The sequence below is a fragment of the Saccopteryx leptura genome, chromosome 4, assembly GCF_036850995.1.
Source record: "Saccopteryx leptura isolate mSacLep1 chromosome 4, mSacLep1_pri_phased_curated, whole genome shotgun sequence".
NCBI lineage: Eukaryota > Metazoa > Chordata > Mammalia > Chiroptera > Emballonuridae > Saccopteryx > Saccopteryx leptura.
This window is the reverse complement of record NC_089506.1, coordinates 185,128,681-185,145,610: the sequence shown is the minus strand read 5'-3', so window position 1 is coordinate 185,145,610 and position 16,930 is coordinate 185,128,681. Positions and strand designations below refer to the sequence as shown.

At 40.5% G+C, this 16,930-nt stretch overlaps 1 protein-coding gene across 3 annotated transcripts in view; it reads right to left on the bottom strand.

Annotated features, from left to right (window-relative positions):
• Window positions 1–16,930, bottom strand: part of MEGF10 (multiple EGF like domains 10) — a 188,079-nt gene that overhangs the window by 49,821 nt on the left and 121,328 nt on the right. For all 3 annotated transcript variants that reach the window (XM_066382136.1, XM_066382138.1, XM_066382139.1), the window contains exons 7-9: window positions 16,241–16,361; window positions 12,164–12,300; window positions 5,322–5,534 (exon numbers count right to left, since the gene is read on the bottom strand). In XM_066382136.1, coding sequence (XP_066238233.1) covers window positions 5,322–5,534; window positions 12,164–12,300; window positions 16,241–16,361 — 471 coding nt within the window. The remainder of the gene's footprint in view (window positions 1–5,321; window positions 5,535–12,163; window positions 12,301–16,240; window positions 16,362–16,930) is intronic.

The window sequence follows — 16,930 nt, the reverse complement described above, 5'->3', positions numbered from 1 at the left end:
TACAGCATAAATAAAAGGCTGACAAGACCAAGAAAAGGCTGTCCTGTGCAAAAAGCAGGGACCAATTTAAGTTGACTATATTTGAGAAAAGGAAAAGAAATATTTCAAGTAACAGACTAGTTCAAGTAGTTTATCTTATCTAAACGCACTAGAAAAAAAAAAGGATATCTTTTAGTAGAAAAGATTATTTTACATTAAAAAGAAGAAAATCATTTTCATGGTATAGACATCAATGTTAAACAAAACAGACAGTGAGGGACAGGGAATTGAACTCAGCTAGAGGCAGACAGAGAAATTGACATTCAATGCCCCCCAGTGAGTATTAGTGCAGCACACTAGTTCTCAGATTGATTGACACCCAAATTAGTGTTCTGCAAATTGTAATTAGGTATAGGAAGTCAAAGCACTTTAAAGGTGTTTGATGGGTTCTCACGGAGGTGGTTTAATTGATAATGAGATTTATGTGTTGATATTAGAGCGGCAGCTTAGAGGCTGAAGTGTAATATACTCCTACCTGGTCCCTTTCTATAGAACAGGTTGCTCTGTGTATGTGAAAACAGGATTAGAAACACATAGGATTATCTATCATCTTATACATATATATTACTAGATATCCATATTCGAGTAAAATTTTCAGTTCAAGAGTTAAATTACTATAAGTCTAAAGAGATAGACTATTACATCTAAAATAGAATGAGTTATTGAAATTCCCTTTATTCATTTCCTTAGATGTTACTGATGCTTGAATGTAACGATGATTAGGTGGCATTTGCAAATAGTCACAACGTGATTGCCCACAGTTTTTAAATGTCCTTATTAACAACAGCTCGTATTAATATCTTGTGGAAGCTTACTAAATCTCAAATTTTATTTTCAAATAAAATCATTTGTTATCATTTTATTTTTATCAAATGTGATTGTTATCAAGTGATTAAAATCATTTCTACCATTTAAAAAAAAGTTATTTTTTAGTGAAAAGTCCAAGTCACAATGACTGTCTTTAGGTTCTATAATAGTGCTATATAATTTTAAATACTAATATTATCTATAAACATATTTAAATTATTTGAACCCTATCCTATGATAGAAGACAAAATAAAAATGGCTACAACTCTTCCCACCAAGAGGTAGAGTATACTGAATCTAGACTTGGTTGCGTGACCTGCTTTGTCTACAGGAACATCAGCAAACATGCCATAACCCAACGTTTGCACTGTGTTTGCGCATTGGCACCTGACCTGTCTCTTGCTGCTTCTGGAAGCCAGTTACTCTGTAAAGAAGCCCAGGCTAACCTGTGCTGGAAACACAGGGCTCAGACACCCCATATCACCCAGACAAACGTTAGACATGTGAGTGAGGAATTCCTGGCCCAATCAAGCTCCAGTTGATCTTCCAATTGAACATACAGAGACCAGCAAAAGAACCACCATATTGTTTTATATCACTAAATCTGAGATAGGATTTTATTTTTAATGCAGCAAATGCTAACTGATACAAACAAACCCCTACTCAAATATGTGACTGCAATGTATGTTAATATGTATGCCCATATAACTTAAAATTTACCTAAGGACAAGGTAAACTAATTGCATTGTGTTAGTTACTTCATTAATTATAATGGAAGGTTTTAGTATAAATATACATTAATTATGTAACAGCAAGCTCCATTTGCTTAAATGGGTAAAATGAACAAGCTAGACTTGCAATTAATACAAAGATCCTATGACTTTTAATTCAAAGGAACAGTATGTTTCCAGGAATTTTACATAGAAGTTCAATTTATAATAATCAGATGGAAAGCTCCAAGTGTAAATTCAACAAAATAGAGACATCTACTCAACATTCAAATGGTTTGGATAGAAATTTGTATAACTAATTTTTAAAAGTAGCTTTTATTATTAGGGAAGCACTTCATGGGATTTTTAAAATTTTCTGATTGTTATGCATTACTAGACAGGTTTTAGTGTTCCTTTGAGCTACGTGACTGTCAAATAATTCCACATACAGTTGGCCATCCTTGTACACAGGTTTTGCATTCAAGATTCAACCAAATGTGGATCAAAAATATTCTGGGGACAAAAACAACCAAGAAAGTTCCAGAAAGCAAAACTGAACTTGCCATATGCCAAGCACTACGTTGAATCCACCTGAAAAGAGATGTGTAAGCATACCCGCTGTAGCTTCTATGCAAATAGGTTATATACAAATACCACCCTATTTTATAGAAGAGGCTGGAGCATCTGCAGATTTAGTATCCGTGGCGGTGGACCTGGAGCCAATCCTCCAAAGCCACTGAGGGATGATGCATACATGATAAAGCACACATGTTTAGGTACACACGACCTAGGTCAAATTTACTTTCTTTTTTTTTTTTTTGTATTTTTCTTAAGTTGGAAACCGGGAGGCAGTCAGACAGACTCCTGCATGCGCCCGACCGGGATCCACCCAGCATGCCCACCAGGGGACGATGCTCTGCCCATCTGGGGCGTCGCTCTGTTGCAACTAGAGCCATTCTAGCGCCTGAGGCAGAGGCCATGGAGCCGTCCTCAGCGCCCAGGCCAACTTTGCTCCAATGGAGCCTTGTCTGCGGGAGGGGAAGAGAGAGACAGAGAGGAAGGAGAGGGGGAGGGGTGGAGAAGCAGATGGGCGCTTCTCCTGTGTGCCCTGGCCGGGAATCGAACTCGGGACTCCTGCACACCAGGCTGACACTCTACCACTGAGCCAACCAGCCAGGGCCCTAGGTCAAAATTAAAGTGATGTTTACGTCAATCAAATAACTGTCCACTTGCACCTGCCGCTACTAACATGGCACCCAACAACAAAAACAAAATTTATCTGCTCCTCCAATTCTTCTCATAGCAGAGCTCCTTTGTGTGGGTTTAGTAACCTACAGGCAGTCCTCGTGTTATGAATGAGATAGGTTCTGTAGGTATGAAAATGTTTATTTATATGGACAGAAAGGTAAAAATAAATAATATGTTTAGACAAACATCTGTTTAAGACACATTTAATAGGTAAATGTGCCTATTTCAACTTATATACAAATTCAACTTAAGAACAAACCTACAGCCTGACCAGGCAGTGGCGCAGTGGATAGAGCAACGGACTGGGATGCAGAAAGACCCAGGTTCGAGACCCCGAGGTCACTAGTTTGAGCGCGGGCTCATCTGGTTTGAGCAAAGCTCACTAGCTTGGACCCAAGGTTGCTGGCTTGAGCAAGGGGTTACTCAGTCTGCTGAAGGCCCACAGTCAAGGCACATATGGGAAAGCAATCAATGAACAACTAAGGCGTTGCAACAAAAAACTGATGATTGATGTTTCTCATCTCCCTTCATTCCTGTCTGTCTGTTCCTATATATCCCTCTCTCTGATTCTCTCTGTCCCTGTAAAAAAAAAAAAAACAAACCAAAAAAATTAAAAAAAAAAAAAGAACAAACTTACAGAACCTATCTCGTTCCTAACCTAGGGACTTCCTGTATTTGCTTTTAGCCTGTGTCTAAATACAATGAAACAGCACACTGGTATCAAAAAGTTCTTAACCATTGCTTCCTGAGGCTTACCTTTCACTGGGACAAGCTTTACTGCAGGAAAGATGGTCATACTCATGACTTGTCCCTAAATCCTGCCAGCTCCTTAAACATTGGCGAGGTTAAAAACAAAGAAAATCCTATAGAGATTATTCATTTTTATAGCCCAAATATTTATTTAACCTTGCCACGTAAAGAGTGGCAGGATTTTCCAATAAAGACAACCAAAAGTTGACTAATGTAGCTTACAAAGTTGCTTGAGGCACTTCAGAATGTAGTTTTTCTGATGTGCTCCACTAACATATATGCCAGCATGTGCGTGTGCATGCACACACGTGCACACACATGCAGTGCAAAAGTCCCTTGTTTTGTTCCTAGAAATGGTTTAAAGAAGAGACCAACCACAGGCTTCTGTTTACTTTTAACTTTTGTGCATTTGAGATTTGATGTGGCCAAGAGTTCTCTTTGAGAATCATAAATGAAGTAACAGCTGTGCTGAACGCAAATAATTCTTGTGACGTCTGAGCTGCTGTATAAGGCACCACATTCTTGTCAAACTCCACTTTCCCAGAAGTTTACAAATGAAACCCAGAATTCTAAGTGATATGTATCTGGTCCTTGGGGGAGGGAGAGGAAGGAAGGGGGTGGAAAGGTATTTTCAGGGGCAGACAAGGTACAGTACGGTGGGTGGGACCATGGTTTCCTGTTCTTAAAGTCTTCGAGAGATTTTTAAGCTAAAAGACCCCATGAGTCCTATGTCAGGGTAATCAATTCTGAAAACATTTCACATGTGACAGCCACATGTGAAGCACTTCCATAAAACTTCCACTGTTATACTTCCTTTCTACACAGATGTTCTTTCTGTCGAGTGAAAGATGTTGCCGTGAGAATCATTTTGTGATATTTTTACACACTAAACTGGGTTTAATCCATTTCTCTTACTGCATCTTTGCATCTAAGACAGGGGTAGTCAACCTTTTTATACCTACCACCCACTTTTGTATCTCTGTTAGTGGTAAAATTTTCTAACCGCCCACTGGTTCCACAGTAATGGTAATTTATAAAGTAGGGAAGTAACTTTACTTTATAAAATTTATAAAGCAGAGTTACAGCAAGTTAAAGCATATAATAATAATTACTTACCAAGTACTTTATGTTGGATTTTCGCTAAGTTTGGCAGAATAAATCTTTATAAAACAACTTACTATAGTTAAATCTATCTTTTTATTTATACTTTGGTTGCTCCACTACTGCCCACCATGAAAGCTGGAATGCCCACTAGTGGGCGGTAGGGACCAGGTTGACTACCACTGATCTAAGAGAATGTCACAGAATCCCTTTGTAAGGGAAACAAACTATTAACCTCAGCAAATTTAGTTTTTGTTAGTAATGATTAATAGAGAACAAAATTTAATATATACCCCACAACCATCTAACAATTTTAGCACTTGTGATTTAGACCAGTGTTTTTCAACTGTCTGCCAGAAATTTTGTCCCATGAAAGAGTTCACCCCCCGATGCTGTATAAAGATTTTAGACCCAATGATCTTATGCTGGTTGATTTCTGCCTTAACAGTCTCCAAAGTAATTCTCCTGTTTCACCTGTCCCCAAGTGTAAAAAGGTTGAAAACTACCGATTGAGAACATCACCCACCAATTACAAAAGTCTTCCATTTACTTAGTGGTTCCTATCCAGGATGACTCAGAGACAGGAAAGGCTTGGGGTGGGAATCTCTCTGCCAGTCTCTCCTTTCAAATAGAGGACATGTGCTTCCAGGGGCAATGGACCCTCACCTATGAGTGTTGTCCAGGTGGCAGGGGCATCGCTTGTCACATTTGATGCCGTAAAGCCCCTCGGGGCACAGGCGCGCCTCACAGTGCTCACCAGAAAAGCCTGCTTCGCAAAGGCATGAGCCACTCACGTGGTAACACTTCCCTCCATTGACACACTGGCAGGTCTCTGCACAGCGGACTCCGTATGTACCAACGGGGCACTCGTCCTGGCACCTACCAAGCAGAAGACAGATTAGTTAGGACCTTGTGAAAACAGTCAATTCAGACAGACTTTGTTATGTATAAATCAAAACTATTTTTGGACTTGATATTTATTTAGTGATTACCCCTTACAGGTATGAAAAGCATTTAGATGAATTACTCTGACTACAGAGAGTAGCAACAGCAATATGACCTGATCAAAGAAATAACATAAACAAAACAAAACATAACATGGCACATGAAGCATGTTTTATATGTAGTGTCTGCCAAAGATAAATTATATATAACATTTTAGTTAGATATCGGGAAAGGGAGAAAAGAAATTGTCCAAATATTAGTCCAGTCCATACTAGGAAATTTAAAAAAAATTTGTTTCCTGGTTCCAAAGAGAAAACTTTGTAGCAAATTCAAAACTAAATTTTAATTGTTGGCTTTCACATTGACATTAATTTTTAAACTCAGCCATGAGATTAAAAAGTATATAACTAATAAAAAACTTTTTAGATCAGGGGAGGTCTGAGCTATCCTCAATTCCAACCTGGGGGCAGGAGCTGGTAGCTTGTAGCAAAGCATGGCATTCTCTAAGACAAAATTTTTATTAAACAGGGTATCTGTTGGGAAGAAAGGCTTCCAAATGGCAAGAAGAAAAATATCAGACTTCAAAAATTCACATCACGGTCCTGGCCGGTTGGCTCAGCGGTAGAGCGTCAGCCTGGCGTGCGGGGGGACCCGGGTTCGATTCCCGGCCAGGACACATAAGAGAAGAGCCCATTTGCTTCTCCACCCCCACCCCCTCCTTCCTCTCTGTCTCTCTCTTCCCCTCCCGCAGCCAAGGTTCCATTGGAGCAAAGATGGCCCGGGCGCTGGGGATGGCTCCTTGGCCTCTGCCCCAGGCGCTAGAGTAGCTCTGGTCGTGGCAGAGCGACGCCCCGGAGGGGCAGAGCATCGCCCCCTGGTGGGCAGAGCGTCGCCCCTGGTGGGCGTGCCGGGTGGATCCTGGTCGGGCGCATGCGGGAGTCTGTCTGACTGTCTCTCCCCGTTTCCAGCTTCAGAAAAAAAACAAACAAACAAAAATTCACATCACTGTCTTTTTAAAAATGACTTAGAGCTCATCCCAGAGAAGGATGTGCTCTGGGTAAGCTGGATCAGGCGGAAAGTGGAGGCATTGGAGGAAATCCTGAGAGAGAAGAGAACATTTGTATTGCTCTCCAGAAAGCAGAACTCGTTCTTGGCCAGGCAAGCTTCTTTTCAACCAGGCAATGTGACTTGACGGAGCTTTCTACAGCAGAAGGAATGCTTTTTGTCAAGGGAGAGGGAGATGGGGCTTCATTTATTTAAGCCCTCGCCACAAGTAGGGTAACACTGTGAGTCTACATAGCCACTTCCCATGTGGCTGGCTCTCAAGTCATGCCAGACCCACTGCACTGCCTGTTTCAGATCAACATAATGCAAGCAGCAAGTGCAAAACAAATTCGAGCATACTTAAAAGCAACAGCAAAGTGGCTATAAAGCCAACATTTTCCACATGGCATTGCGTATTTTTAATGATAGGGCATGATTACTAACAATACCAGGACTGGGCAGGAATGCTATTTAAGTGTAGAGGATAAATCTTGAGATTCCTTTGATACTTTTCAGGTTAACTCTGGCTCTCTCATATAGGTAATGTGATAGAGACAAGGAAAAGAGCCTCTTGCAAATTGGGTTTCACAGACTCAAAACATCTTTAGGTGTCGTTTGTTAATAGCAAAGTTTTCAAACCAACTGCTCAACAAACTATTAGATAAGTGCTCGAGTTAATTGCGCTAACATTTAGCATTAAATAAGATGTGTACTTTAAAGTTATGCATTTTAGACCAGAGTATTTTTAAAAGGTACTCTATTTTTTAACTTGTAAGAAGCTTTAATAAGCAATGTCACTCTGTTTAATCCTTAAAGATGTAAACTTCAGAGAAAGAAACCCGAGGCACACTAATTTGGCCTCCATCACGGCTCTGCTAAATGCTAGAGATACAACTTTGCAATTTACCTACCTATCCAGCTGTTTTTGCAAATCAGTACCAAAAAGAAAAAAGGAAGGTAAAAGAATTTCTCCCTCTTGCATAAATTTGTAAACAAACCCAAATGCTATGTGTGGGACTGCATGATTTTAACTTCATAAAAAACACAGCTCTTCAAGTGTGTGAAGCAGGTATAGATCGGAATCCTGGAAAAGCGTCAGCTTCCAAATGACAGGGAACCAATGTGTATATGTTACCATATCTTGGCATAGACTTTCGTTTCTCTGGGAAAACAATATTCATAATATCTAGTTCTGGCCCATAGTTGTCATTCTAACCTATAATTAAATATACCACTGGTCTATGTTATAAATGGCATAAAGCCATTTGAATTTTACTTACTAAAGTAGTCAGGATGCAAAGCATGGTTCATCTTCCTGCTTCTTTTCTGTCAATGTTGCACTTGTAAGCGAATTCTGTTAAAAACAGGGCTGGCTATTTCCATCTACCAAACCAACCTGGTAGGGTATCTTTCTAAAAATAGACACTTTCTATGTCGAAAATAAACATAATCACAAAGAAGCTTCTGCCTTTCTGATTGGCTGAATGAAAAGTCTTTGCCAAGCAGTCTTAGCTCCATTTTTTGGCCTGTTTATGGAAAAGAGGTATCCTTTCCCAGCAAATTTAATGCCCTATTGCTGCTTTTGTGGTACCCAAGTGAAACAAGAAAATATATCTTTGGAATCAGGAAAAGAGGAAATACATTTTCTTAGGAGAGATGGCAGAGAGATGGATAAAGATAGAGCAATACATATTGACCACAATAGAAATAATGGATAGAGTTTCTATATATTTTTTATTATTTTGAATAATGCCCTACAATTAGGAAAAATAGATAAGCAACAAATAGAGATTAACTAATAAAACACGACACTAATTCCCAACCCAATGAGAGTCACATGATTGTTTTAATACCCTTTCCATAATTACATTGCATCTCATCGTGGACATGTGTAAAAGGAAGTGAGTGAGCATATAAGGGGTGCTAGTTTCCTCTGTCTCCCTTGTCCTTTTAAGCATCCCCTCCCTACAGTGACTAGAATAACTGGGCCAAACAACGATATAGTAGGAAGAACCACATTCCTTTTTAAACCTGGATCAGTGAATCAGGTCCCTCTTTTCAAATTTCTGGAACTGTGGCTTGGGAGAAAACATAAAAAGCCAACTCTTTCACAGTCCTGGATACAGGAAAGAGTTTTTCCACTGAAGACCAATGTAGCATCTCCCTAATTTCTGTCTGTAATTTCTCACATTACCTCCTTTCACCCATGTTCTTCTTCGCTTTGAGTGTAATTTGGACATAGGCGTGACAGGACTGTTGTATTGTAGGTTTCATCTTAACATGGTCCACAACTGACCCATGAATCTGTCCATCCAGTGAACATTTACAGAGCACCAATTACGTGCACAGACCCCAGCTAGGCCATCGAAGGCCTGAGCAAGTCCATGACAACCCATTAGCATTGAAAACACTTCTTTAACCCCTTCAGAAGAATTTTTGGGAGGATTTGGAAATCATCCCCTTCCTTACTCTTGCTTGGCTATGAGAGTTTACATTTCCCTTATAATATCCTCTCAACCTTTCCACAACCCCCAAAACCTATCATTAAGGCATCCCATGAGCTGTTCTGCCTGCCTACAAGGTGCCTGTTTTGTTTTTTTGTTTGTTTTGTCTTTTCTGTTTGCCCTCCATCTGGGAAAGCTGTTCCCACATCCTGCGGATGCTTTGCTGGCAATGCATGTGGCGCTGCCCACCCCGCCAGGCAGCAGCCCTCTGGCCTGACCTCAGTCATCAAGTTGCACGGACTTTTCGACACAGGGGAAATAGCAAATTCAGACCCTGGGCCCTTTTCCCACACCTCCTGCCACAAACTGCCTCATAGACATGCATTTTTGTCCCTCTCACAGTGACAAATGTGCTTGTCCTCATTGTGTGTCTGTGTGAGTGAATTCTAGAACCCAGATGGGGATAGCATCATGGAAAACAGAGATCATGCCATCAGTTCATCAGAAAAATAGCACAAGAAATACCCAAGAAGCAAGTTCTGTCTTCATTTTCCTTTTCTTTCTCTAGCTCTTCACTTTCCTCGCCTCAAATCTAAAATTCACCTGAAAATGAGCTGTTATTCCCTTTTCTTATATTTCAAATGAGATGAATATAGGCTTGCCTTATATGTCTGTTGTTTCTGTTTTGCCTTGAATTTGAGACTGAAATCTTTAGAGGGCAAAAATATTACACAAAACCATAATTTAAGATTCTGCTTGGTCCTGTGTCCCTCATCTCCTGACCCCTCTTTCTATAATAAGATGCTGCTGACGCGTGGATCCAGAATTCATCTAACAGCCTCCTCTCTCCAGAACACGACCAGAAGCCAGAAGAGAGGGCCACAAAACTCTGAGTAACTTAATTACATATTATAAAAACCATGCGCTAGAGGTGTCAATAATTCATAACATCAACAATTAAAGAAAAAATGCATAGTTATATTAATAAAAGATGAAGAAGTCTTTGATGAAATTAAACATATACTACTAACAAAAGCTTCTAATAAAAAATAGGGATAAAAAAGAAACTCTTGAGCATGAAAGATAGCTTACTAAGAACCAATAACAAACATGAAATTATATTGAAGCCATTTCTAATAAAATTAGGAACAAGACAGGAATTTCCACTTTTACCTGTTTTTGTCACCATCGCTTTCAAGGTTTTAACTAATTCAATATTTCAAGAAAATAAAATAGGCCCTGGCCGGTTGGCTCAGCGGTAGAGTGTCGGCCTGGCGTGCGGGAGACCCGGGTTCGATTCCCGGCCAGGGCACATAGGAGAAGTGCCCATTTGCTTCTCCACCCCACCCCTCCTTCCTCTCTGTCTCTCTCTTCCCCTCCCGCAGCCAGGGCTCCATTGGAGCAAAGATGGCCCGGGCGCTGGGGATGGCTCCTTGGCCTCTTCCCCAGGCACTAGAGTGGCTCTGGTCGCGGCAGAGCGACGCCCTGGAGGGGCAGAGCATCGCCCCCTGGTGGGCAGAGCATCGCCCCTGGTGGGCGTGCCAGGTGGATCCCGGTCGGGCGCATGCGGGAGTCTGTCTGACTGTCTCTCCCTGTTTCCATCTTCAGAAAAATACAAAAAAAAAAAAAAAAAAAAGAAAAGAAAATAGTCATTATATATGTTGAAAAAAAGAGACTAAGATCTTTATTTGTAGACAATGAAGTAACTTTAGCATTTGCTCAAAGTAACAGAGTGGCTAAGTCAAAAAGAAAATATAGAGTGTGGCAAAAGTAGGTTTATAGTTGTTCATATGGAAAATAATACAATAATTAATAAATACTAATACAAGAATTAACTGTGTTTTGTGTGCTCACAACCGTAAAACTACTTTTGCCCCACCCTATATTCAAAGCAAGTTTTCCTTTATCCAAAAATACCCAATTAGAAACGGAATTTTTTAAAAATTACAAAGTGCTTAAAAATAAATTTAACAAGGAAGTACAGAGTCTAACTGGGAATGGGGGAAAGGAAATCTTATAGTATCTAACTAAAAGTCATAAAATTAGACCAGGATTTTGAAAAGAATAAAAATCAAGGAAGAAGACTGAAGAAATTCTTAGTTGACAGATATCGCCAAAAATTAATGGTCACTAATATTTATACAGTGTTAGACATTGCTCAAGTTGAAATCATTAGGATTTACACAGTTCATAGAAATCATTCCACTATAATAATAGCTAATATTAATAAGTTTCAGCACTGTTCTAAATGCTTCAATGTACTTGTTTAATCTTTATAATAATCCCAGAGGAGAGTACAATTATTATTTGAACATTTAGGCATAGTTTTCAAAATCTTTGTTTTTTAGCCATTATACTCTTCTGTCTCTCAAGTCTCTTTTCTCTACACACACACCCAATGAGCTTGACTACCTTGTCTTCCAGGGTAGAAGAGATTAAAGAGCAAATGAGAAGACATTGGTGAGCAAAGCTCCCTGATTTAACAGTTTACTGTCTAATACAAAAACTGAGTAACAGTGAATGTAAGATTCACACGATCACATTCATATGCTCTTATTTCATGTGGGTCCGGAGAGCCCCGTATGTCCCATCGAATCTTTAGCACTAGAGCACAATAAAATGGCTGATGTTTTTAATAGAATTCTGAATCATAAGAAGCTAACATCATATCCAACATATTTTTTAAAGATACCTAAGTGTACATTCCACTTAAAAATAAATCTATCCAAATGTATATATATGTTTATAAGGTAAAAAGTTGGGCGCTTGAACTGGCTGTCCCAAACACTCAAGGGTTTTGAATAACATATTCGTCATAGGTTTTGAATGGCTGATGTTATTTATTGTTATTTTTAACGCTGTCTCTGTATCTTCAATTCACCATCGCCGTCTAGGATTCCATCCCTACGCACTGAGTTAGTTTGGAAAGAATCTGTCAGCCACTGATACCTCCTGATAGGTACTCCGGAAGAGTACAGAGCAGTCACAGGCACATGGCAGCGAAGGTGTTTGCTGGACCTTCCAAACTTTCTCCTTTCATGCCATTATAAACAGAAATACAAGACTGTCCCTTACCGTTCCCCTGTGTGTCCTGGACTGCAATGACATTGGCCTGTGGCGGCATCACAGGAGCCTCCATTATGGCACTGACATTCTTGTGAACAGTTCTTTCCAAAGCGACCCTCGGGGCAAGGCTGCCCACACACTGTGCCCTGCATTCAAACAGACCTGGAAAATTAGATGGGCCTCCAGCCAGGGAAGGGCCAAAGGAGGAGGAAGAGAAGAGAGAAAACAGAAAGGGAAGGAGGAGTACGGGAGCAGATTGCAACAAAATTAGATGAGGGGGGTTCAGAACACAGAAACTCTGTTCATCATCTTAAAAAAAAAAATACTAGAAATTTTAAATGGACTTATTTACTTGGTAAGCCTAAATCTCAAATACATTCAAAAGTGGCAAAATAGTAATCTTAAGAAATAACCATCATATTAAAAAAAGAAAGTCATAGCAAGTTACTATGGTAACTTAAGGAATTTATAAATTCTTTTTTTTTTTTTTTTGGACAGAGACAGAGAGAGAGTCAGAGAGAGGGATAAACAGAAAGGAAGGGAGAGAGATGAAAAGCATCAATTCTTCGTTGTGACACCTTAGTTGTTCATTGATTGCTTTCTCATATGTGCCTTGACCGTGGGGCTACAGCAGACCGAGTGACCCCTTGCTCAAGCCAGCGACCTTGGGTCCAAGCTGGTGACCTTTGCTCAAACCAGATGAGCCCGCGCTCAAGCTGGTGACCTTGGGGTCTCGAACCTGGGTCCTCCACGTCCCGGTCCAACACTCTATTCATTGCACCACCGCCTGGTCAGGCAGGAATTTATAAATTCTTTAAGTGTTCTTCCTTGTGTCTTACATGTACAATAAGTCAGCAATACTTATTGAGCCTCCCTTAAATCAACAACAACATCTGGTGCAAACGGCATATCCAAATGCTTTACCATATGTTCTGGAGGAAATACACATTACCATTGGCTTTGTTTTTTGTAATGTGGCATAACCTAAGATTGAAATTTTGTGTCCCTGAATTAACAATAACATTGGCTAAGAAATACTCCTAAAGAAATAAACCTAGACATTGTATTTCAATAGAAAAACACTTCCTACTTTCAGCAGGTTCAACAAACATTGCTGGGCCAAGATCAATAGGATAGCTTACTTCCTGATGTCTCCTCACCCTAAGGCTGTCCGTCTTGTCATTTTTATTCCAATCCTATGTGGAACAGAATAAGATACCGCACTAGGAAATCTAGGAAATACTCTACTGTTTTCTACTTCACTTGGCTACGTTACTTGGTCTTGTAGCTTCTCTAGTTATTGGGGTTGTTGTCAGAGCATACAACATATTGCAAATAACATGAATTTTAAAAATGTTTTTAAGTGTTGGAAGCTGCTGCTTTGTTCTCCTTCTCTCTAAATCAAGGCAGACTGTGGGCACTCTGAAATTGGAGGCTAGTGAGCCCCAGCGCTCTGAAATTGGAGAGGCTAGTGCGCACCAGATGGTTTTGTAAATGTTTATTCTGGAGAGCATAAGAAAATACATTTCCTCTAACTCCTGGCTACCCACAAAGGCAGTTGGTGTGCTAATTAAGTCTCCTCTGGTGGTTTCTATCTAACTACAAACAGGGGAAGTTCTTCCACAGACTTTTGGAACCGAAAAAGCCTTTGAGAGATGGTTCAAATCAACGCCTAACTGAGAATCATTTACGTGCCAGGAGTAGCGCTTAAACTCTGAGAATCAAAGATAAGGTCATAACCCTTATTAACTGACAATGCGAGGAGGGGGACAGATGTAAAAATAGCTCTAATTCCTCCATGAACACAACATACAAACATGACTAAAGGAATAATATACTAAGGATCAATCAGTGGGAAGCAGGGGTTCTGGTGAAAAATTCTACCCTCTCAGGGACTTCCTGTAACTACTCAGTTTGTAATGGGCCCACATAAACTTCGGAGATGCTGTTGAAATATTGTTTATGAATAAAGATTAATGTGAGCAAAGAGCTTTAAGTAGGATGTTATTTCCACTAGTTGAAATACATATGTGTAATAGGAAGGTATATTCATCTTTGAAAAGCAACTAGGATGACAGCACAAATAAAACATTTAAAAGAGAAGTTTAAGATGAAAGCTCACCTACACACACAGAAAAATGACCTGAAACATGCAGTAAGAAACATCTTCCAAGATAGGGGGCCAAGAGCATAGGCAAGGCTCCAAAGGGTTAGTGGAGACAGCCACCTGCCCACCTACTGGGACTCACAGTCCATGTCTGTGGTTACCACACCATGAGCACCCCAATCAAGAAGAAGAAACCTTCAATCTCAAGATGAGGTAACTCTACATTCAATGTCTACACAAAAGTCCTAGGGGTATACTAAAAGCCTACAGCTCCTCATTCAAAGAACACATAGTTCTCCCCAGCAAAATCCTTCCCCTACCAAGGACAAAGCAATGACCAGTGTTGACAAAATTCTGAACATAAGAAGTAAAAGAAGAGAAAGAAGAGTAAGAGTCAAAGATAACTCAGTATTTCTACCCTGGGTCGCTAAGAGAGAAATGTTGGTTTTAATGAAGACTTTCTTTTTTAAGAAAAGGTAGAAGAGGAGTAGCCTTTAAAAAGGTTTGGGTATAGAGTTTGGTTTTACTAACATTGACTTTAATGGGCCTCCTTGAACCACCTCAGTGCTCCTTCTCTGATCTCTTGTTCATCTTATCATTGGCACTCAATAGAAAGCCCCCTCGCTCTGACTTTACTGCTTCATGGAATTTCTCCAGGCTCTGTCTCCAGAGTCTCTTCCCACAACTGTCACCGGAAACTGGGCTCCAGTTGTCCTCTGCTCCTTGCCTACAACAAGGGCAATACAAGACCAACTCTTCTCCATGTTTGGCTCCTAGGGCTCCAGCGTGGGCATCACCCAGACAGACAGTGGCTTCATACATAGATAATCTAAGCTGGGTGTCTAACAGGATCGTGGTAGATACATGTCTGGGCAAGTTAAGATTTGGAAAAATCAGCAAACAATTGTTAAAGCCATGAGTCTGGATGAGATTTCTTCAGAAGATTTATAGCAAAAACAGAGAAGAAGAACAAGACTGAAACCTATAGAATACTGTAATAAAATGATTTGTAGGAGGAGGGGGGTTAGGAAAGGTCTTTAGTGAGCATAGAAAAGAGGGTTATCAGAGAAGTGGAGGGAAAAGAGATTAAGAAAGGGAAGTGGATGAGTGACAGTGTCAAAAGCTTTGGAGAAGTGAAGCTAATGAGAAAGGAAGAGTGGAATGAGAATGGATTTGGCAATTAAGAAGTCACTTAACCACGCAAGAGCAGCTCCCTACCACTCATAGAGATAGCAACTAATCATGGACATTGCTCTTTTATTGCTTGTTAATGAAGGAAACAGACATTGGTCATTCGCTTTTCTGCCTTCAAGCAGACTCCTGCACAAAACAACTCAGAGAAATAAGAACCAATACTATTTCTTCATTTCAGAGAAATCTAGTTAGTAAACCAGCTTTGACATTGTGCATTCCACATAACATTAAGTTTGTGTGATGCTGCATAAAGAAAGAGTTCATGGTCAAAGTATGGGAAGTGTGGGGAGTTATAGCTTCCTCTCAAATTATGGTACTCAAGTCCCTGAGTTTCCACAATACTTGGGGAACTTGGTTTACCTGAAAGTGTCTCCAAATTTATATAACCAGATAATATTTTCATATAACACTATTCTGTTGAGAATAACATTCTCAAAGAACAAGAGTGACCCACAGAACATAATTATGAAAATAATTACGTATTTAACTCTGCCCAGTGTTTAACAGCTCTGGCTGCCATGTGTAAGACGAGATATTCCCTTTTATGTCTGAGGGAAATGCAGGACTGATGGCCCACTATCTTTTCCACGAGCATCCGTAGTGTACTTGGAGTTCAGGATTGAATCACCTTCTTCCCTTCTCTTGACTAAAGCATCCAGGCTTTGAAAGGGCTGGGCTGTTCCAGTTTTGGAACCTTGAACTTGACTTTGTGCTCAAGTCCTCCACAGGTGCTTTTACTGAGCAACTGGAAACTGGTCACTGTGGGAGGGAGGAGGGGAGCTTACCAGCCAGCCAGGAGGGCAAGAGCACTCCCCCGTGACGTGATGACACACTCCTCCATTTTGGCAGGGGCATCTCTGCTCACACTGTGGACCATGCTTGCCAGGGGGACAAAGATCCTCACAGCTGAGAGATTAACGGGTGACAAAGGACACCATTATTTTTATCCAACTATACAACCCTTAGGTTCACAGACACAGCAGCACCCAGGGCCCTAAAATAGACAAGCTCTCTCTGTTCAATATTGTTCATCTCATTAACCTCAAGAGCATCAATCACATTGGCTGGAAGGGTCTTTGAGGGGTCATCTAGTCCTTCCTCTGTTTGGGGGTACTGTCTAAGGAAGTAATTTCAATCTGAGGAGAATCCATATTATCTGAGAGCACCCAGGATGACCCTAGCTGGGAAAACAGTCCTTGGTGACAGGAACTTTCCACGTAACTTTCATAATGTCCCTGCACTACATCTGAAGTCTGCTTTTGCTTGTGTGTTTGCTCGAACCTCAAAGGAGACTGACACTTTTGCACATCCCCATGTTGTGCCCGTATTTATCATAATCAATCTTCAGCATTCTCTTCTTCAGATTGACCAGTGTCCACACCTTCACCCCCTCCCATACTGTGTGAATGAACCTTCTTCCCTAAGCCTTTGTGTTCTTCGCTCTCCTGTGAGATTGCTCCAGTTTTCCCCAAGCC